We start from the raw sequence: 22627 nt of genomic DNA on the forward strand, positions 1-22627 counted from the left end.
TTTTACGTTGCATGCTTGAATAATTGGAAACCATTGGGATTTTTAAGGAATTTAATAAAATAATAAATTTTGCTTAGTAGCTCTGCATCGAGGAAATTCTTTTCAAGCGTATCTTTAAATATGGTAATTGATTTTGAAGAAAATGTTACGCTTGTTGAACGCTGCTCGGAAAGTTCCTTCCGATTTTTAAAGAATTTTGACGACATAAGAAATTATATGGAAGCATTTCTCGCCGAGAAACCTGAGAAATTCTGAAAGGATGGAATATTCAAGTCGCGCGAAAGGAGCAGAAAGGTTGTGCAACGAAATCACATCTATATAATTCAATAAACGTATATCGAATCGAAATGTAAATCGGAACGAACTTTCTCGGCGACCTTTCGAATCTTTTCGATGAATGCGTCAACTACCTTCGTTGAACCAGTGAGCAAAAAGAAGAAAAAGAAAGACGGAAAAAGAATGTAATAATTACAGTGTACTGATAAATACGAAAAAAGGATTGTACCGATATGTCAGAAATTGTGTTATTTTCAAAGCTGAAACAGAAGCTGAAACTGAACAGAAGAGAGAAACACGATCATTTTTGATAATATATTAGCTCGTTGTTCTTCTGCAACAAAATGGATCATACGTAATTCGATAAAATAATACAAAACCAAAAATCTTGCGCGTCTATATTTCCTTATAAAACGAAAGAAACCTTTCGAACAATCTATTGGGTTGGCAACTAAGTGATTGCGGATTTTGTCATTAGGTGGTATTGAGAAGATCCGCAATCACTTAGTTGCCAACCCAATAGATTGCCCGGAAAGTTTCTTACAAAACTGAAGTTTCAAAAGCGTTCCAGAAGCGCGCAAAATTGAAGGTTCTAGTATTGGGTTGGCAACTAAGAGATTGCGGGTTTTGTCAATACTATCTAATGACAAAATCCGCAATCACTTAGTTGCCAACCCAATAGTTTCAGAAGCGTACAAAATTGAAGGTTCTAGTATTTGGTTGGCAATTAATTGATTGCGGGTTTTGTCAATATCATCTAATGACAAAATCCGCAATCACTTAGTTGCCAACCCAATAGTTTCAGAAGCGTATAAAATTGAAGGTTCTAGTATTGGGTTGGCAACTAAGTGATTGCGGATTTTGTCATTAGGTGGTATTGAGAAGATCCGCGATCACTTAGTTGCCAACCCAATAGATTGCCCGGAAAGTTTCTTACAAAACTGAAGTTTCAAAAGCGTTCCAAAAGCGCGCAAAATTGAAGGTTCTAGTATTGGGTTGGCAACTAAGAGATTGCGGGTTTTGTCAATACTATCTAATGACAAAATCCGCAATCATTTAGTTGCCAACCCAATAGATTGTCCGGAAAGTTTCTTACAAAACTGAAGTTCCAAAAGCGTTTCAGAAGCGCGCAAAATTGAAGGTTCTGGTATTGGGTTGGCAACTAATTGATTGCGGGGTTTGTCAACATCATCTAATGACAAAATCCGCAATCACTTAGTTGCCAACCCAATAGTTTCAGAAGCGTACAAAATTGAAGGTTCTAGTATTTGGTTGGCAACTAAGTGATTGCGGGTTTTGTCAATATGATCTAATGACAAAATCCGCAATCACTTAGTTGCCAACCCAATAGATTGTCCGGAAAGTTTCTTACAAAACTGAAGTTTCAAAAGCGTTCCAGAAGCACGCAAAATTGAAGGTTCTAGTATTGGGTTGGCAACTAAGAGATTGCGGGTTTTGTCAATACTATCTAATGACAAAATCCGCAATCATTTAGTTGCCAACCCAATAGATTGTCCGGAAAGTTTCTTACAAAACTGAAGTTTCAAAAGCGTTCCAGAAGCACGCAAAATTGAAGTTTCTAGTATTGTATTCTAGTATCAATACCACCTAATGACAAAATCCGCAATCACAAAGTGCGATAGAATTAATCTCTCACGCGACAGGAGTATTCCTTGCTTCGCAGTATAAAGTTCGTTAGGTTACGTATAACGTAAGAATAAACAAACTCCGAGGAAAAGAACGTCGCCGCTACATGTAACCGTAAAACAAAGACAAATTTGAATCTTCCGACTTTCCCCCTACTATTATAAATAAACGGACGCGATCGCAAACGGATTATAACTGCGACCAAACGACGTTACACACACCGTTTCGCGACTAGGACGTTGTACTGACAATTTTAAACACATTAACGATTTCACCTACTAGTAATCTCATCATTCAACCTCCTACATACGAAAATCTTTAGCTTCTTCAAAGACTTAACCGAAAGTTCTATCCTTCGAGGAATATTTACTCTCGTTAGAGGTAGTCGAAGGAGAAGTTAAGGCTGAGAAACCGAATCGTGGCGTACATGTTGATGATCGTGGATTATTGGAAGGCGTAAGAACGGTTAAGAGGGCAAAAGGAAGAAAGGGAATTAACGACCGGTTAAAGATCGATGTTGCTCGGTTCTCGTAGCGTGGTTCGCCCTTCTCGGAAGAATCGGATGAAAACGCCACGTAACGCGTGGATCGTAAACCGGTGCCGACTTCACGAACCAATAAGTCATTTGCATTTTCCTTGTACTTCAAACTTTGAGAGCGTGCACTTCGATTTTTATCACTCTATAAATCTGAAGAAACAAGGAGAAGTCACGCAATCGAGGCAGCTTACACTACGTTGTTTTCTACGCGAATTACAGAAAAGTACGTGGCGTTTCACCTTTTCTTCGACAAATTGCAGAAACGTAATTCACTGGGTCGCGTGCTGCAGCTGTACATCAGATTATGCGAAAATATCATTTTGGCATTATTCTTCCATTTTAAATTTCCATTAATAAATTTCCTCCGCGAAGGCTGTACGAAGAATTATTTCAGAACTACTACCCCATTTTTTTAAAAAAAAGCAGTGTCGAAAACAATAAATCTCCTACGAAAACATCGAAACAGCGAGATACTAAATCTTCCATAGGAATACTATACACGAATTCGTTTAAAGATCGTTCCTCCTTATTTTCCTACCAAGGCATCGAAAACTGAAAACGCTAGATTTCCTATGTAAACGCTAACGGAGTGAAATATTGCCGTAAAAATATTCCTCCTCGTTTCTACAAAAGCGTGGAAAACTCGGAGCGATAAATTTCAAAGAATTCCTCTCTCGAATTGTTCGAATCCTATCGACGGCGCAGAGCTACGAGAGGAATTTCCCTTCGACCGCATTTCCACGATTCGATTTACACGACGAGACTCGAAGCAACGCATAGGTGGTAGGTACGTTCTCGAGATCAAAATCGGAGGAGGTGCGCTTTCAGGGTCGACGATCGTCGCGCGACCATCTCGAGCCAAAGTTGTAGCGATTTTCCAAGGCTCCCCGCAGACCGACGTTTCTCACGATAACGTATGTGACAGGCATGGCTATCGACCAACCGCGTAAAGCCAACAACGTTTCATCCGTGTTCTGCCATTCGTTTCACTTTTTCGCCGGCTATCTCTATGTTGCGTTTTATCGTCCTTCTTTTATCGCTAGCTATATACTACCAGCTCGGATATCTTTATCTTTCTGCCAAAATATCTCTTATTTGATACGATTTATAGACGAACAATGGTGAAATATCTCGCTTTCGCGACTCACGTTCGTTCCCCGCAACTAATATCGCTTGCAAACATTATAATTTAGCGTAAGTTTTTGGCTATTCGATCGTGACAGCTCTGGACGTATTAATTCATTGGAAACTATGACCTTAGTTGTGAACAGCGAAGACACGCGCTATGAAACTGCATATTAGGATGTGCCGTGGCAAGAAGAAGAGGTCTGAGATATCTTCACGTTTGATTTGTTTAAGTTCAAGATGAGATTTACGTCGAGTTCACTTCTGTTTCAGTTGAATTCCAGTTTAGGCAGGTTACACGGGTAGGAAGATGGGTTTCGTGGTGAAAACAGTACGTAAGATAAGAGACAAGTCATCGTAAATGAAAATGGAACCCAGCGCCGCAGGATCGCGGACGAATAAATAATAAATAAACAATGATAAATAAGATGAATAAATAATACAAGTTTTTAGTTCAATTTGCAATCTAACGACAGAGGAATTGTCATACCGGAATCCCGTTTTTATGTAAGGCATTTTCATCGTTTCTAGAAATATATCGAGTATTTTATCGTAACTACTATATTATATTTTATAGTAACCGTGAATGTTCGTGCAACTGTAGCTACTTTGTATTTAAAGCTATAAAAATGGATAAATAATACAGGATTTTAGTTTCATTTGCAATCTAACGACAGAGAAATTGTTATACCGGAATCCCGTTTTTATGTAAGGCGTCTTCATCGTTTCTAGAAATATGTCGAGTATTTTATCGTAACTATTATATTATATTTTATAGTAACCGTGAATGTTCGTGCAACTGTAGCTACTTCGTATTTGAAGCTATAAAAATGGATACAACACGTGTGGATGTAATGGACGTGTACGTGAGTGAAACAAATGCCTCCTTGAATCTCTTCCCTTAAATCGGAATCACAAGAAAAGAAACGAATCTGCATAAATATCGGCAGTATAATAGTAAGAAACGCAAAACACGACATTGTAAGAAACTGCAACTGCGAATCGGGTTACATCACTGCGACTATCTGTTCGCCGTTAAATAATTATAGGCGAAGAATTCGAAAAAAAAAAAAAAGTTGAATCTGCATATCACGCGAATAATATACTATAGTAAGAGGAACGAACACGTTGCACGATGTTTTATAACGCTCAAAGTATAATATGTAAGTACCCTGCTAAAACGTAGTTATGAAAGCAACGACGGTATACCCGTGGGTCTAATTATTTCTTAATCTTTTAGGTGAAATTGCGCGAACTCTTATCTCGACCGGATACATTTAACACAGCCGATCCTAAATTGATACCGCATTATAGTAAAAATTAGGTCGATTAGCCTTGCATCGTAATAATTATTCATTTGGTAACACAGTCTGCCAGCGTATTTTACATTTTCGTTAAGGTATATCGGATGTAACGCACGCAGAAGCAGTCCAGCTATGAGAATTTATAAAAATACCGATCGATCGTATAAAATAGTACATTTCACGTACCCACTCTTTTTATAGTCTCGGAATAAGAACAGGGATAAACGTTTCTCGTATGATACGCGAAGCATACGTCGATTAAAATCTCAGATTTCGATGCCTTTCCAATCTGGATATCGATCGAACTTAATTAGAAGCTCAAGTACTTAAGACGCTTTCGCAAGACGCGAACTTTTACACAAATCCATATTTATACCGATACGACTAGGGAAACGCGAGCTGAACAGAAGCTTCTTCCACCCGTTCTAAATACTTTAAATTTATCTACAGGGTGGTTGGTAACTGGAGGTACTGGTGGATTCTACGCGAAGAAAGAAGTCGAAAATATAGAATAAAAATTTTTGCGTGCGGTACGTTATAACGGATCTCACTGTAGATCGTTGTCTCGATGGAGAAATTAAAAAAAAAAAATTTTATTCTATATTTTCGACTTCTTTTTTCGCATAGAATCACCCCCTTTCCGCTTGTACCACCAGTTACCAACCAGCCTGTATATTTGTATATTTTTGCGTATATCGATCTTAATAATTTCCTAAAATTCTTACCAAATTTCCCACAAATGTGCAAACACGCACAGTCCATTTGTAATTAATAACTATATCGTTTCGAATCGCTCGATATCTTTAGCGATTTTCTTGCCAATCTTTATCAGGGCAATGATTCGCGCGACTCTGGAAATTCTAACGAATGTAAGAAGATCAGAGAAAATATCCGGTAGGATTCCAAAGTCGTACTATCATCGTCGAAAATAGCAAAATACCTCTGTACGTTCAATAAGCATTTCCTCTCGGTCGGATCGATATCGATTAAAACGCATCACAGAGAAGAACCAGCCGTGGAAAGCGTAAAAATAACGTAGCATTTTCGCTAGACGTTTCTAGTTTAAATATAAAGCGTATAGTCGATACAGAGGCGCATATATCGCTGTACGTACGTAGAAGCTCGGAACGTGCTGGTCGGATCTCGACGATCTACGGCCACGACACGGCGGAGAGTCTGCATTACTTATTCATTGTGTTGTCGATCGGCGAAACACTTGCAGCAAAAGTGGCATTACGTTTAAACGTCGGTTCACGTGTTCAAACCGGCAAAGCGTAAAACGTTCTCAGTTGGCGAACCAAGAATAGCGATTACCTACCAGTCAGCGATAAATTCCTCAAACATTCAACTCTATGCGCCAGGTACAAAGCTGTAGTTGCACGAACTCTTGCCCGATAGTTTGACCAAAAATTTTGCTAAACTTTCGCTACACAGCTTCGCTGCCTGTCTGATAGCGTAAGTCGAATCTACGAATGTAGATCAGACGACTTGAGAGTAAAATGGATTACGCACGTTCGATCGATTAGACTATCGTCGCGTTTCCCTCGAATGATACGTGCGGTTCTATCTATCAGGCAAGTCGGTCTCGTGGTGCGATCGAGTGGCGAAATGATACATTATGCAGTTTCCTTAACACGCTATACACTTTCTTAACTTTTAAACGCCCTGCATTTTTCAAGACGTTACGCTTCTTGTTGCTCGGCTAACTTTTAAAAGCACGAAGCATGCATTCGATGTATGGAGGTTCGGGTATCGGTAAGTTTTATGGCGGCCAGTAAACCGTTCGTAGATATTGGAAGATCCGCTGCTTTCGAGCACAGTCGACCCAGATTCAGACAAACGATTAATTGCATTTAAAGGCGAATTTGTTAACCGTCGATTTTAACGCGATTTCAACGTCGTGATACATAAGAATCTTCGACTATTATTCTGCCGCGTTGATTCAAATAGGCGTATTCGTTTAAGAGGGTAGTTTTGAGAAAGAGGAGTTTCAGCGTCTAAGAACCAGACGTCGATTTCGCCTGCGTCCGAAATAATTGAGACGAAAGCACGCAATTCGATGAAACGATCGCGCATCTATTATTTCCTAGTGAAACGAAAGCGACTATTCGGACGACCCAATACAAACCGTCGTACCTTCAGTTTCAACGGAAATTCCGCTTTCTTATTCGATACGCACGCAGATGAGCTATTTTTCTGCCAGCTGGCTGCAATGACTCGAGCATTGCCATTAGCGTTACCATTTGAGCATTTCAGCGTTCAGCATTACCATTCTACCCTCTCTCGTCGCAATCGTTCGCGATTGTCTATAATTTAGAAGTTGTAAGATTCGAAAGTCGGTGAAAAGTATTCCGTGAGCCGGCAAGTAAGCTATACACCGGCAGAATTTAGACGCGCTCGAAGCAACGAGCAAAGCCTTTTTCCTGCTGCAACAAAGAGGGTATTTTATAAAAATGTTAAGCCGACTTGCTGCAGACTCTGCTCGTTATCCGGCGGAAGTGAGCGAATTACCGGTTCTTTTACGCGAACGAACAATGATTATTAAAAATGGCATAGTATTATCGAGCGCGCGGCGTTCATAGGGCGAGCTTTGCATTCTTCTACGAGAAAGAGAGAGAAAGCAGTAAGTCCACGTTTACGTCACTCTGCACGTGAATACTCGTGCTCTCAGGTGCACATACGCGAAACTCGTACAAACGAGAGAAACTACGAGCAATAAGAGAGAAAGAGGGAGAGAGAGAAAGTTTATCGCGAGCGGAATTGCTTTTGTCACGCAGCTCGTTCCACGTTCGGCCTATTATCTCCAACACACGATGCAATTACGAAATTAAATACGTCGCCGGCCGATTCGGGAAAGGCGGCTGCTGCTTGTGGCGCCGATTTAATTAAGGGCCAAACCGAAGAAGTCGTAACGCAGAACCTTCTGTTTCGGCCACGTCGTCGTCGAAAGGGAGGAGCGCCCATTGCCAAGACGCGGCAGGCCGACCCTCGTAAATACAGGTAAACGAATGTATCACGAAAGCTCGTGCGCGCAGCAAAATGATCACTATTATCCTCTAACTGCAGAAACTCGAGCAATCTACTCGACCATCGAATATACCTTACTTTATACCGCTACTGGAATTCGAGGTTGTTTCGCCAAGAGTAGATAACGCCTTTTCAAGTATCCTTTGCCTCGATCGCTATCTTTTCTCTTGGCTCGGAAGATGTTGGCGAATTACATTGTCGGATGGTTCCAGGCCAATATCCAACGAACGTTCGAGCGGTCGTTTCATCTTTCCTTCTTTCAATCTTACGCTGCCCTTCTTAGTTGAAATCTGTTAGGGGTCATTCCGAAGACGAAGGAAACTATAGTTTTTGAAGGGAGAAAACGGAACATCCAAGTTCTTAAAAACGAACGTTCTAAGCGTCTGAAATATTTTGCTGTCGCTTCGCAAAAGCGCGTAACTTCGCTTAATCCCTTGACCTACAACTACGGGCACGTAGTACGTAGTACGACGATCGGGCCAAACGTAAATATTATGCGCGTAGCTCATAGTAGATGATCGCAGCAAACGTAAATATTACGGGCATAACCCGTAGTACGACGATCGGGCCAAACGTAAATATTATGCGCGTAGCTCGTAGTAGATGATCGCACCAAACGTAAATATTACAGGCATAACCTGTAGTACGATGATCGGGCCAAATATATGTAGTAACTGGTGGATTCTTAGAGTAAGGACAAGTGATTGCTGGTAGAGTTTAAAGTTTAAGGTATTTCAATGAGTGATATTCGATAACAAAAGGACAGACTACGATATCGTCGCACGCCGACTCACACTCCGTGTCCGCTCAACTCGCACTCTGCTTCTCGACTGACTCTCTGCCCGTTTTAGCACTCTATTGTCTTTTCCTGGGCCCACCGCACACGTGTTCTACAGACGCTCGTAGCCAGGGTCACGTAGGTCTTTTCGGTAAAGCTATTTACCTGAAGGACCCGGTAATGCATTGATGGAGCCGACAGCGCCTCGGCTCTCCCGACATTGTCTGTAGTTAGCTCGACGTTTCCTAGGCCCTTCTCCCCGATACTACATATAATATACAGGGTGGTTGGTAACTGGTGGTACAAGCGGAAAAGGGGTGATTCTACGCGAAAAAAGAAGTCGAAAATATAGAATAACAATTTTTCGTTCGAGGTTTTGTTTTCGAGAAAATCGACTTTGAATTTTCGCTCGGTACGCCCGCACTTTGTCGCGTCTCGTTACAACGGATCTCACTGTAGATCGCTGTCTCGATTGACGTTATTTTTTTAATTTAAAAAATTGTTTAATTTTTATTCTACATTTTCGACTTCTTTTTTCGCGTAGAATCCCCTTTCCGTTTGTACCACCAGTTACAAACCACCCTGTATAGCAGCTTGTTTACGTTTTCGGCCCAAAATTCTCGAACGTAAGTCGTAGGTTGTGGGGTTAGAGGATAAGAAACACGAGGAGGCGGGAGGATTTGATGTATCCTGAAAAATTCCAAAAATGCTAAGCGGCACATTTCGACTAAGAACTCGACCGAGAAAAATACGTAAGAACGTGAATACATTTTTGTTAACGATAAAGAAGGTAGGTAAGGACTAAAGGAAGATATAGAAGGTAATTTCGATCGTATAAAATTCATTTTGTACGACTTTTATCTCGCACTATGGCGTATAAAGCGACTACTGTTTCCCTTAAATAAAAATACATCGTGTTTAGCGTCGATATCGCTTTACTCTCATGATCCGATATCCGTGTGGCGTTTGCTAAGCGTCTCGTTAACACTATTTTCACTGCAGTAACAATGCAGAGTCGCGATTGTGACGTTGTGTTAATGGGCAACTGCTAACTGCGAAAACGCGACCGACGTTCGTTCGATAAAAGGCCTCGTTATTGTTTCAGCGAAGCAACGAAGCTCGTTTCATAGAACTGTCTGACATAACGCACGAACCATAATGTGTAACGACATGATCGTTGCAGCTCATGCGAATACGCGATGGACTATCCTCCAAAATGGATACTAACGAAATCTTTAACAGTTGACTAGCTAATTACGCTACGAATGATAATTCATAATAATCTCCAGCGACAAGAAAATATATCTGATATAACGTACACATGATAACTTACCAATCGAAGAATCTTCTGCCGTGAAAAGTGCCGTCGGAGGAGCCATTCAAATAGGGTAACTCCACACCCACGTGAGTTTCCTCTCGACTTGGCACAGGTCCGACGTATCTCACTCGTCCTTGAAGAACTTTACCCTCCGGCGATATAACCTTCACGAGATGATCCAGCTTGAGATCTCTTGGTATCTGTCGAAATAAACGCCGTAGATCGTAAACCAAGATCAGCAAGTGATCTACCGTAAAGTATACGATTTTAATTCCATGTGGTAACGATTTTAACGGATCGTTAAGAGACGCTCGACGTTCGATTAAGTTTCGTCTATCATCGACGAGTTTAACACCGATAACCATTCACCAGGATTAAAAAGAGCGAAACTTTCAAGCATCAGACCATCTCTCGTACGTACGGTAATTCATCGATTAAGCGAATTGACGAGCGATCGTACGAACTGTATGTAATAACTCTCCTTCGTAACTTCGCTTATTTTACAATTATAACGGTTTAATCGCGCCGGAGTGTTTTCCACCGTTCCAAATGACACGTTATCGTGCCACGTTCTAATCAATTGTCAGCGAAGCCGGATACGTCGAGGCACACGCGAGACACGCTGGTGAAATTCACCTTTGGCAGGTACGGTCTAGCATCCTGCGGGGGATGCCAATCACGGATTAGATCAGGCTCGGAGTATCGCCGCGTACGTCTCCGCCTGGCTGTCTGTCGGTTCCAATAGTCGGAACTGACGCCGCTACTGGAGATCGTCAGCATCGAGTCGATGCTCCGTCGTAAATAATCCTCAGCCTCGTCGATCAACGATTCGGTCGAATCGCCGCTGTTATCGCCGGTCACCAAATCCGAGCGCAAATTTGGCAGACTGCCTCGCGTCATCGGGCATTCTGCGAACAAACAGCGTCCTGACAGAAGTCGCTTTACTGTTATGACGATACACCGTTTATAACGGGTGTCTGGCCAAACGATGTTACTTTAGTGGATCGTTTGGAAGAACTCGTCATTTATTTATTATTTATCGACGCCATCGGCCAGCATTATCGGACAATACGAATAAGTTTGGGGGAAAAGTGGTGCAACGAAACCTTGGGCGATGTTTTATTTTTGCCGAGGTCGACGGGCTTCGCGTTTTTACTATCTTTATCGTTATACGCGCGTCGCATCAGAGTAATTAAAAAAGGTTTCGTCAAAGCACAGGTTCAATGGTAAAATAGAAAGAACGCGACAAGTTGCAGGTTGACTGGGTTTCATCCACTTATAATTATCGAGGACGGTTTACAGCGAAATGAGCGACACAAAAGAAAGCGAAGGTACGTTTTCAGCTTGTGCGAATAAAGGAAGTACGAGTTGAAACTTTACAGATTATCAACTAAGTAAACGTATTTGGTTTGCGGGAAAATTGCCCGCAAGTTCTAGTACTTTGTGTCTACTCTACGAAAACATAGGAAAGGATATGTTTGTATAGTTTCTATGGTTAATAATTGGCAAGAACAAATCTGTCTCGAGGTCTGAAAGAATTCGATCCCCAAAGAATTAAGAAATCTCATTCCTGAAACAATATACAAACAACTAGCTGCCTTTGGAATTTTCAAATATTCGACATATTAATCAGAGCGTTTGTGAAAAGTCGAAAAGCGAAAAGTCCTTTTATGGATTGTTTTATTTGGCAGGAACGGAAGGTTGCGAAAATAGGTGCAAAATATCGAAACGATGTTAAAATACAGCCACGTAATGTGGATCGGTTACGATCGAGTGACTCGTCTTATAACGTTGCACGGAAACGCGAACTTGCGATACAGTTCCAGCCGATCGTAAGGTTTCTGAACGCGATAGAAGGTTAATTTGAAGTGGCTGAGCCTGAGATTCAATTAACCGCAACTGGCTTCTGCGAGTAAATAGTAAACTACATGCCCATTTGCGACAGTTTATCTCGATTGAAATTAACTCTACAGGCGTCGTTTCAAATTACACACGCACAATTAAGATGTATCGTGACAAATAGACAAACTGTAAACTATGATTTTAAAATAAAATTTTAAAATAAGTTAGTGCGATAGAAAGACAAACCTTGGAAAGTGACCTTCGATCGCGTCCTCTTTGGAACGCTCTTGGAAGCTTTCGAGGACGTCGCAGGAGGGTGCACGTGTGTAGGCGAAGAGGGCATAGAGGACCAGGTTGGTCTGGGGGTAGAAGTGGCCGCCGGAACTCTCCAGGTATCGAAGGACGTCGCGGTTGCTCTCCACGAGTGTCTTCGAGACGGGCCACCGACAACCTCCAATCCAGGCGACGGGATCGAAGACAAAGAGCCACGATATCGAGAGGAGTAAAAGTCGGTGGAGAGGCGGCAATCGCACGGACTCGGAAGTCCTGTGCTGGGGTTGCAACGAGGCCAAAATCCCGCAGGAGAGCCGAGCGATTCGCGGCGATGCACGTCCGGTGTTCGAAGGCCACAGCCGCGAGAACTGAAACAAGTCTGAACAAAAGGAACGATATGAGTCATTGTTGATCATTCCGCGATAGTAAAACCGATTGATTATCCGGTCGATCTACCGAAATGTGTTCGAGTAGAACGAGTCAATTTTTAGAATAACGCACGCAATCGGAAATACAAAATTACGAAATAATAGAAAAGTAATTGTGTACGCTAATCCTTTTTTATTTCGTATTTGCCACATTTATTAGACTACGAATGCAAGAACAAGCTGCAGCGTTGTTTAATTTTCGTAAGCAGCCGATTTTCCATGTTTTAAATTACCGTTCGAGGACGAAATGGAAGTGAAATGACAGAAGAGCAATTGTAAAAGAGATAAGCGATTCGTTATTCGCGTTTCACTGAGATATTTAAGATCGTAGGTTCCCTTGCACCGCAGCGCAGCGGAAAGGAGTATAATCGAATAATACAGCGACAGTAAACATTCAGAACCTACAGTATCGGAATAAAACAAAACGAGGCAAGCAATTAGTCATCCAAGTTGACGGAGAGGCGGAATTGAAACGAACGTCAAAGTGAATCGCATTAGCTTTATTCGTTCGACCTTCTCCCACGCGCCAATCATTTCTGTATATATATATATACGGAATATATATACACATAGATAAAACGGTGTTACGCCATTTTAAGAATAGTCTACTTTACTGCTTCCATTCATCACCTACGATATTGAATTTCTACGCGCATGGATAAAGATAGTTTTAATTATTATTATTTCGTGTAATATAATCGCCTTCCAAAGAGCTGTCCTTTACCAAGAACGCGTTACTCCAACGTTGTTACTTGGATTCTTCGAAGTGAATATGCAGTAATTCCATTTTCGAGGTGATTTCAAACACGTAGGATGCTTGGAATCGGACCTATTCGTCGAGATAGCAGAGAATGTTACTTATTACGTTATTACGATAAATAAAAAAATATTAGACACCAACAAAATATATTTTTATTGTCCATTATCAGCTAAGTATACAGAATTAATTCATTGGCATCTGAAATATAACGTAACGTTAAACAAATATGACAAAGTACATCTCTATAAAATATATTGGTTATCAAACAAGCGTTTAAACAACACACATACAGGATTTTATAAGTATAGTATTATCAACGTGCAAAAATAATGTTTGTTACAAAAACAATGCTGACGATTAAGACCTAAATGTGACAGGAAGACTGCTCAAACATTCCATCGCAGCATCGTACGTAAATATTGCGGACGAAGACAAAGAGCAGAAAGTTGGGATATTACGACCGATAATTATTCGTATTCTGATCTGGGGATCATAAAAATTGAGATCCTGATTACACTCTATTGACGCTAGAATGACGCGATTCGCACTCGCTGCCCTTCCACTTCTCTATCGCGTGTACGATCCTACGAGTCCTCCAATGATTCAAAAATGTTTCTACTACTTGATAAACAAATCTAGTTTGTATCACAAATGTTCGCTATAAGTCCAGCTTACACTGCAGCAGCAGGTCTGGTTTCGATTCTTAAACGATTAACTCCATAAATGTGCATCGTTCCTTCTCACACGAGCGCAAACCAATGTTACGCGATGTTCCTCTCGCTTTTTCTCTGAAATTGTCGAAACTTCAAAAATGTGAAACACCACATTGCACGAAAACCAATGATTCGTAGATGAAATCCATGCTGCAGTCGCGACATACTATCACCCAACATCAACATACTGCAAACTATAAACTCCTGACATAATGTATTTATCGTACTTTCCAAATCAAAAACTACAAGATTTGTCCTTTGACACAGAAGGATCGAATCTTTATCTTACGGATTATGAAGATTCTGATCCGAATTCGGATCCTACCTGTGCGTGTGGGTCGTGGCAGAGATGATCGGCGCTTCTGGACAACTCTGGCACCATGCTAGTGAAGCTGATGTCCGATAGCATTACTCTTCTAGCTTCCCGGGTTTTGTCGGACAATCGAAGTCTTCCAGGCACCCCGGTAGGCAGAGCGAACTTGCTGGGCAACGTGGTGAACGTATGGGCCACTTTGTGCGCGAGATAACTCTCGGAACGCCAGTGGGCTGGAAGCGCAGAAATGTCAGTTTGGGCACCAGACTCTCGTCTTGCTCCGCTGATTCTGTCCATCACCGGTCTCAATGGTGCCGCGCTCTTTCGTCGACTACCCGCTAAAGCTTCACGATGAATGATCGGTCTGAAAAAAGGTATAAAACTATACGGTAAATTGTTTGACGTACTTGGCATTTTCGCCATTTCTCCATTCTTCCAAGAATCGCGCAATTGCGACTTCACGCTTCTTAGTTAAAACGTTGCATCGAGCATACTTTATTATTTATTAAATATTTCAAATTCCTCGTGTCTTCTTACTTTACATTTTAAGGGAAGTTGTACGTACTGTTAAGAAGTAACATTATTATTGTTGCAAAATTTATAAATTTATAATATATGACTTTTTCTAGAAATCGTGTAAGTATAGACGATTAACCATATGATTCGTTCGACATGTCGAAGCGTCTTCTGTTAAGGCGGTTGCAAGATGTTGAGCGTTAAATTTGCTGTGACAAAATTTCATATTAAATTACGTGCAATTTCGAACTATTAGTAGCTCGTCGTTGACACCCGAATACTATTAGAGCCTAGACCATCGACTGTGGCTTCTGATCTAATTTTCAGTCCATAATTGTATCAGAATCAGAGCCAATTTCTGATACAACACATACCTCGCTCTATTCTGACACAACAAACTGAAATCACCGAACTACCCAGCAAATCAATCGAGAGAGAATCGTCGATGATATTTCATTAACGATATGTGAAATGAATGGTGCAAGTAGAGATAAAGGATTTCTTTGTTGCGCTAACGAAACAATTTCGGTTACAGACAACGGTGATGTAAAAGTAAAGCAAATGACAAGCCAACGGATGTGTTTGATAAGTTATTGATAATTATAACCGACGACGTAATTAAATCGCATAAATACGCGTGTGCGCTAACGAACAGGAAACACGTTTAAAGTGTCGTTTCGTGTATGCGTACGCATCATTCGTTAGGAAGCTTCGCATGTGGCAAATTGCCGTAGGCGAAAAAAAGCAGTTGGAAGTAAGTGAAAACGTTTTATGGCTGTTAAATACCAAGCAGCTAATTAAAGTACTTTCAACGAATACACGCATACATATATTAGCGTGAGAGTCTTTCATCAAGTACAGACTGAAGAGCCCTACGAGATGTTAAATAAAATGTCGGTACACCTATTCAAGCGAAAAAGTCGAATTCTCTTTCCTTTCCTTCGTTCAACGATGATCAACAATAATATCCACGATATTTAGTGTATCTTTCAACGAAACCAATAGATATTCGATAAAAACAACAGGTAATTTAAATAAAGATTTACGCTCCAACTGTTACGACATTTTTCAAGACGTTCGACGGAGGCCTGGAGTTGCTGTAACGCAAGTGCCGAAAAAATAAAATCGATAGGCTATCGTGCAACGCTAAAAAAGAAGCTGCTAGTTACCTGTATGCAGTAGGTGGCGCGGCTAAAGTGTTCCTTCTGACCGCTTGTCTGGTAGCATGCTCAGGTTCTTCGACAACTCCACACTTGCTGATATCTGTTTCGACCAGCACCGAGCACTGAGACCATATTTTGTTCAACCTGGTGCTGGAACTTTCGTCGAACCTATCCACGCTTTCCTCGCGATCGATGCTCGAGCTTTGCGAAGAAACCGCTTCCTCGACGGAGCTGGTCTTCTCACCGTTGCACACCAAGGACTCGCCCTCGGCTGATTTAGCGTACTTCAACAACGCCGGTTGACCAGTAGGCGCAGACTGTGGCCAAGTTTCGGTCTCGGTTATGGAGACCAGATCTTCCTGAAGACCAAGATCGCGACAAGTTTCGTCCGTGGTGAATATCAGCTCGATATCGTCCAACTCCTCGGACTCGTTCTCGGATTGATCGTTCGGCTTCGGCTGGTCGGCCAATTGATTCTGGCGTTGATGTTGTTGCAACACTTGCGTGTCCGGATTATCGCTGAACACCGAATTGTCTCCGTCGGAAACAGATTTCAAGCTCAGATCCTCGAGATCCTTCTCTGGCACCTCCAAGTGATCGACCTGCGCCGCGTTCCCATCCTCCGCCTCGACGTCCTTGGATCGTCTATTCGTCAAGGCGGAAGCCAGGTCGTTCGAAGTCCCGCTCTTCACCGTATCGTCCAAACTGACACCAGATATTCCAGCCTGAGATTTAACAACAGTCGCGTCTCTCGACATCGTACACTTCGACGTCTGACTCCTGGATTCCGATTTGGACGAGGATTCTACATGACTGTTAGGCACTTTCTCGACTGTACGAGACTGCAGATCGGGAATCTCGCCGTTACCACTGGTGTTGCTATCGGCACGAGGCTCGATGACCGGCTTAGGTGCCTCTGCCATGTCCTCCGTGCCGACTTTGTCCCTGGACGCGTCCATGAGTACGCCTGCTTGCTCTGACAGACTGACACCGTTTACAGGGTAAGAATGACAGCGAGAAACCAGCCGCGTATGCACGCTACACGTGGTTATTAATAGGTGCATCGAGAATGGAACGCGTTCCTTTTAATTAACACTAACGCTACGGAGAAGCTTCATTTGGCGATTCACGCTTCCGACCGGCGAATTACGCGAATATCTTCCGCTATTATCCTGAATATTTAGATCGTTAATCTACATAATAACATTAACTTTGCTTTGAGCTGGATGGGTTATACTATTTTGGACAGAAATAAAATGACCTTATCGTGGAAATGTTAAGTAGACTTGAAATGTACGAATAATGAGAAAAAGAAACATATATTTAACGACGAAAGAGCAGCAACAACTGTCGAAACTCTCGCACGACTCTTTTAACTGATCAAAGATTTACATAGAACTCCCTTGCTTATCGGTCATACTGCACTTTTAAAGATCTCACACGCATGGCACACAATTTTGCAAATGTGCAATATAATCTCCACGTACTACCATTCGTGTCAAATCTCTACGTGCATTCTCAGAATCGCTTTTCATTCGTTATCGATACATTAGCATAAACAGTAAACATTTACTGAGTTCTCGATCGCGCATTATCCACGTGAATTTTTTGCTGAAATACAGTGAAATAAACGATGAATAAATAAATGGAAAACACTTTTCCAGTAGTTTCTATACGTTAACACGTTGACAGCCACTACGTTGTTGCTTTATTTCCTCCTTTTTTTTTTTTTTTTTTTTTACTACATTTACTACGATTAAAATAAATCACGTCACATCGACCGAGAAATTTTTAATACAAATGACTAGATAAAATGGTAGAACGGAAAGTGTGCTATTCGACGATTATCAATTTTCATCGGAACGTAATATTTTGCATAAATCAAGCGCGTGAAACCTTTCCGCCTATTATATATATTACCGAGCGAACAAAGCGCGTAAAATTCGCGCGGCAGTCAACGTTTTCACGTTATTGCAATTCGTTTCTCCGCGTTAATGTTATTCGTAAATAAAATCAATAAAACGAGTCTCGCCGGTCCGGGCTAGATGATCACGATGATCGTGAAACGCGAAAGTAGAAGAAGACGATGGCGCGTGACAAAGAGAAACGAAATCCACGAACGATCTCTTAATTGCTCACAGAGACGCATTTCAAGACTCACTCTTTGACGTCTTCTACTGCGAGTGAAAAAAGACGGGCCTGGGGCGGCGGGCTTGTGGCAGCATCACTAGAAAACTCACTATTCCTGCTTAGAATCTTTCGCCTAAGGACGTGATTCTCAAGAGCGAGCCTCTCGACGACGTCAACGTAGCTCTCGCCAGAAAAATCACCAACGCTCTGCTTAAGACGGCGAAGCTCTTCCCGCGAAGAATCCAGCGCGGAGCGCAGCGATATCACAGTCTGAAAGCATGCATATCGAAAAATCACTTTTATCCGTCAAGCATATAACGCTTGTTTCTGAAAAGAATTTTTAAAACGATTCTTCGCACTCAAGACACAAATGATAAGTAGAGAGCGGATTTTTGTGCGCTTATAGAAAACTCGGAAGTACAGCGCTCTTCGTAATATTCGCTAGGTAAAACAATTTCCTACCGAAGCTCCACTTTCTTAAATTATACTCTGAAAAATTTAATTGTACGAATTTGCGTAAAAATCCGCAGTCTAACGACAAGCAGGATCAAGTTCAAGGAGATTCGAATGCAAGATTAACTCTGGTACGATCCCCGAATTTTGTATGTCCCAGTTATCGGTTATTTTCTTCTAATTTAGAAACTTTCCTGAATGTGGTTTTATAGTAAACGTTTCGTCACGTAAATTCAATGCAAATATATTGGGAAACTAACATTAGAACATTTTTAAGCTATAATTCTAAGTATTCTGCGTAAGAACGTATAACCCTACGAATACGACAAGAAATTTCCAATTTGCTCCTTTCCAATTTCTAAACAGTGTATCAAAGAAAATTAACCTTGCCTAATTATAACATCGTTTTCTTAACAAACACTCTGCGTCTATGATTACCGTGAACGATAACAGTAGGTTTCAGTTGGAACGTTCGCAAAATAGCTGCGATTATTATGGGTCACCGTTGAACCAAGGCGCTATCGGGAATTATTGTAATTGAGACGATGGATGAATGTTTGAAGAGAATTGCACACATGATCAACTTTATTACCCTTTCGATTTCATTCGCCGTGTACATTTAATGATCAGGTCTTGGTATATTCTTAACGAAAATATTCACATCATACACTATTATTGTATACTATCGAGAGTTGCCTATTGAAATTACAGAGTGATCGATGATTTTTTTTTTTTTTTTTTTTTTTTTTAATTTATCGAGCAGTTGCGCGATTAAATTATCCGAGAGTTCTGATTAGTCGTGTTCGAGATGGAAATTCAGAAAATGATTAGAACATGGGAAATCCGCGTGATAAGTCTGTGAATCGGCAATAATGCCTATGATTACAAAGTTAATAACGCTGTTCCGAGACGAATCGCGTACTTTCTAAGACGAATGAAATCTCGGAAGACGAAATGGATCTACCATCTCGATGGGATAAAAATCTTGGCGAAAGCTTGCATCTATATTAAAATGCTTGAATGGGCCTAAATTTCGTTGGTTTGAATAGATGGTCGTTTTATTAAGTGGTTTAATGTAATTTAGCTTAAGATAGCTTAATAATTGAGCGCTGGCAATGCACGGTAGGAAGTGCGGTTTGATTTTCTGCTGCAACGAAGATTAGAAACAAGACGAATCACGTTTCCATATTACGCTGAATAAAAATCTCACGGTATGGATTTAAATACGCGAATAAAAATATCAGTTTTACAAATAACTGCAATAATTAGAAAATAGTTAGAATACAAATAATAATCTCGTTAGAATCAAAATATTTATTATGATATCCTGAATTTTTCTTATGTTTATTAACATATATCCCTTAATCTGATGTACCATGAATCGTACACAGAAGAAACATATCATACACTAAGGTCAAAGGATCACAGAGGTAAAAAGATCGAAAGAGAGCGAACAGCATCGGTGTATTATGAAATCGATGGCTCAGGTAAGGGTGTATACAGTGATCTGATGCCCTTTTAGCAAGCATCGTGTCATCTGACCAATCACACACATACACGCGCATTAATAATAAGTCAGGCATACTGACACACGTAGGTATAACAAAGGAGCAATTTCTTCAAAATTAAACTTATTCTTTAACAGACGACCAACTAGTAACAAACAGGTAGTAACTTGACAAAAACTGGCTTTTTGTATCTACCTACATATGTTGGTACGTAATATTTTACAAAGTTGCAAACAAAAGTTCAAAGCAAGTACATAAATTATACTCTGTGCCTTTTTGTTTAAATATATACACCTTACTATATAAAAAAATAAATAGAATAGCATATCAAACTTTAACAGAAGTATTTTTTTTAATTTTACCAATTTGAAATCTATTTTCTAAATATAACACACACACACACACGCGCGCGCGCGCGTATACATATATATATGTATAATAACGAGTTTGAAATTTGTATTATTTAATTAAAATTCTTTGACAAGATTATTTTATGCCAAGATAGGAAAGAATAAAACAAACGGGATGAACACAAGTTCAATTATTGTGATTAATTGTAACAAAGTTAATCGTGGTGCATTAATTAAATTTGTGATTCAAACATTCAAACCTGATGCAAGGCCCTGACAACGTCTAGTCCGGGGATTCCCGGGGATGGCAGGGTAAGCTGCAGCCCCTGATGGTGAGACTGCCGACCAGCTTCAGCTTCCATGCCTCCTCCTCCCCACCCGATATTTCTAACGAGATCTTGCCACCGCCACAGGTCATTCCGAAACCGTCTTTCTCTTTGTTCGTTTCACCACGTTTTTACAATTTCACCGATTCGAATCGATCGCGTTGTTTCCGTTACCACATACACCCGGGACCACTGATCGATTCTCCCTCACTGGACCTCGAATCTTTAATGAAATACCGAACAGATCAATCGCTGAACCAGTCACCAACGATAATCCTAATTCGCGGAAACGATCGTCAGTTTCTATTTTCCTATGTCGCGAGAGGGGCGTGAAATCGGATGCAAAAACACCATGGACACCCTTAATGGCAACGCTATAAATAGAGCCGAAAATGTCAGGGATAGTTAATACACTACGCTATCCATTTTACGTTCGAAATTAGAAAATTAGGATTGAACAGGCGATTTTAGTTTTTCCTTATAACGTTATGTTTAGTCACGGATGAAAAACGATTTAAGAAATTTCCTCGATAATGCTGTTCATGAATAAAGAAAACAATCGGAAATAACTGCATACAAGTGAAACACCATATACCGTTGTTCGAAATATTACCTTTTACGTTAAACGTAGGTTTCACCCTGTCGTGAATTTTCTGCGCGCAATGTTTGACTTCTAAGTGATTGCAAACGAGTGTTATTCGTCAAGCAAGATGTGTATAATATATTTTTATTGTAATTTTGAATGACTGTATAAATAAATTTGATATATAGTATATGTTTAATATGCTGTGTAAAATGAAACTTATTAAAAACGATAGAAGTAGAAAATTGAAACATCAATATTCGAGGAAAGAAGCTGCGCTTACGATACGAGCAAGCTTTTATAATTTTTCGTAAGATTAAATTGCAACTTACTTTTTACACGGATTTATCAATATACATCAAGACCATTAAAAAAATTGATTATCAATAAAAAAAATTAATATTTTCTTTTTAGAAAGTGACGCCGTAGTAACTGCGCGTAATACCATACGGATTGATTCACTTTTACGCACGCACTTTATCGTTCACTGTCGAGAACGTACTACTGAGAACAACGTTTACGACGGTGCTTGAACAGAGTTTTCCAATAAGCAGTCATTGTTAGAACTACTAAAAGATACTAATCAATATGGAACAGCTCGAAGGGTTTATAGGTACCACTTTAATCGTAATCGCTAAGCGCTTCAAATCTATTAGCCCAATGTAATTATATTCCTCAAACACCGATTATCATTTAATTCGGAGTTTCCTTCTTATGTATACACAATTCACCGATATCGTTTAATTAAAGTTTTTATATCAATGAAAAAAAAGAGAAAGTCCACTTGTATATCTCGATCTTAATAGTATATAAAATTACATTTTTCGTGAGTACGACGCGGTAGCGTAATTTTCATACGAATGTCAACAATATAGTTCGAGCTGTCACTTGGCCTTTAATGCAGACGACGAAATAGAAATACATACCCAATTACAACAGGCTTGCCAACGTTGTATGATGCTACTCACGACAAGGAGCATTTTCACTAGGAGATGAATGGCAAATATCGCAAAACTTAATAATTCCCTTTTATCGCTACACATTGGCGCGGATACAAGTATAATTTAAGCTGAAATTAAAGTATTTTTGTCATTATACATTTTTATAAAGCACTTTTGTGTTCGTTATACAGTAAAGAAGTATAGTGAAACACTAAAATTTTCATCGGCAAAATGAATTAAATCTGATTCATATTAAAAATTATTATTTTATTTTTTCGAACAATAAAATGCAATTAAAACAATGTAAAACAATTT

At 40.4% G+C, this 22627-nt stretch overlaps 1 protein-coding gene across 10 annotated transcripts in view; it reads right to left on the bottom strand.

The window, feature by feature from the left end:
• The window catches only part of LOC117157037 (uncharacterized), a 36424-nt gene extending 14005 nt beyond the window's left edge, over positions 1-22419 (bottom strand). Inside the window, exons 1-10 of one of the 10 annotated variants that reach the window (XM_076622063.1) lie at positions 21704-22287; positions 21402-21461; positions 20723-21011; positions 18183-18421; positions 16028-17005; positions 14355-14706; positions 12102-12507; positions 10650-10921; positions 10029-10213; positions 9196-9385 (exon numbers count right to left, since the gene is read on the bottom strand). In XM_076622063.1, the coding sequence (XP_076478178.1) occupies positions 9211-9385; positions 10029-10213; positions 10650-10921; positions 12102-12507; positions 14355-14706; positions 16028-17005; positions 18183-18421; positions 20723-20824 (2709 nt within the window). In that variant the 5' untranslated portion in view covers positions 20825-21011; positions 21402-21461; positions 21704-22287 and the 3' untranslated portion in view covers positions 9196-9210. The other 9 variants (XM_076622064.1, XM_076622062.1, XM_076622061.1 and 6 more) reach the window with 9 other exon arrangements.
• Positions 22420-22627: the final 208 nt, after the last annotated feature.

This window comes from Bombus vancouverensis, chromosome 10 (genome assembly GCF_051014615.1).
Source record: "Bombus vancouverensis nearcticus chromosome 10, iyBomVanc1_principal, whole genome shotgun sequence".
Taxonomy (NCBI): domain Eukaryota; kingdom Metazoa; phylum Arthropoda; class Insecta; order Hymenoptera; family Apidae; genus Bombus; species Bombus vancouverensis.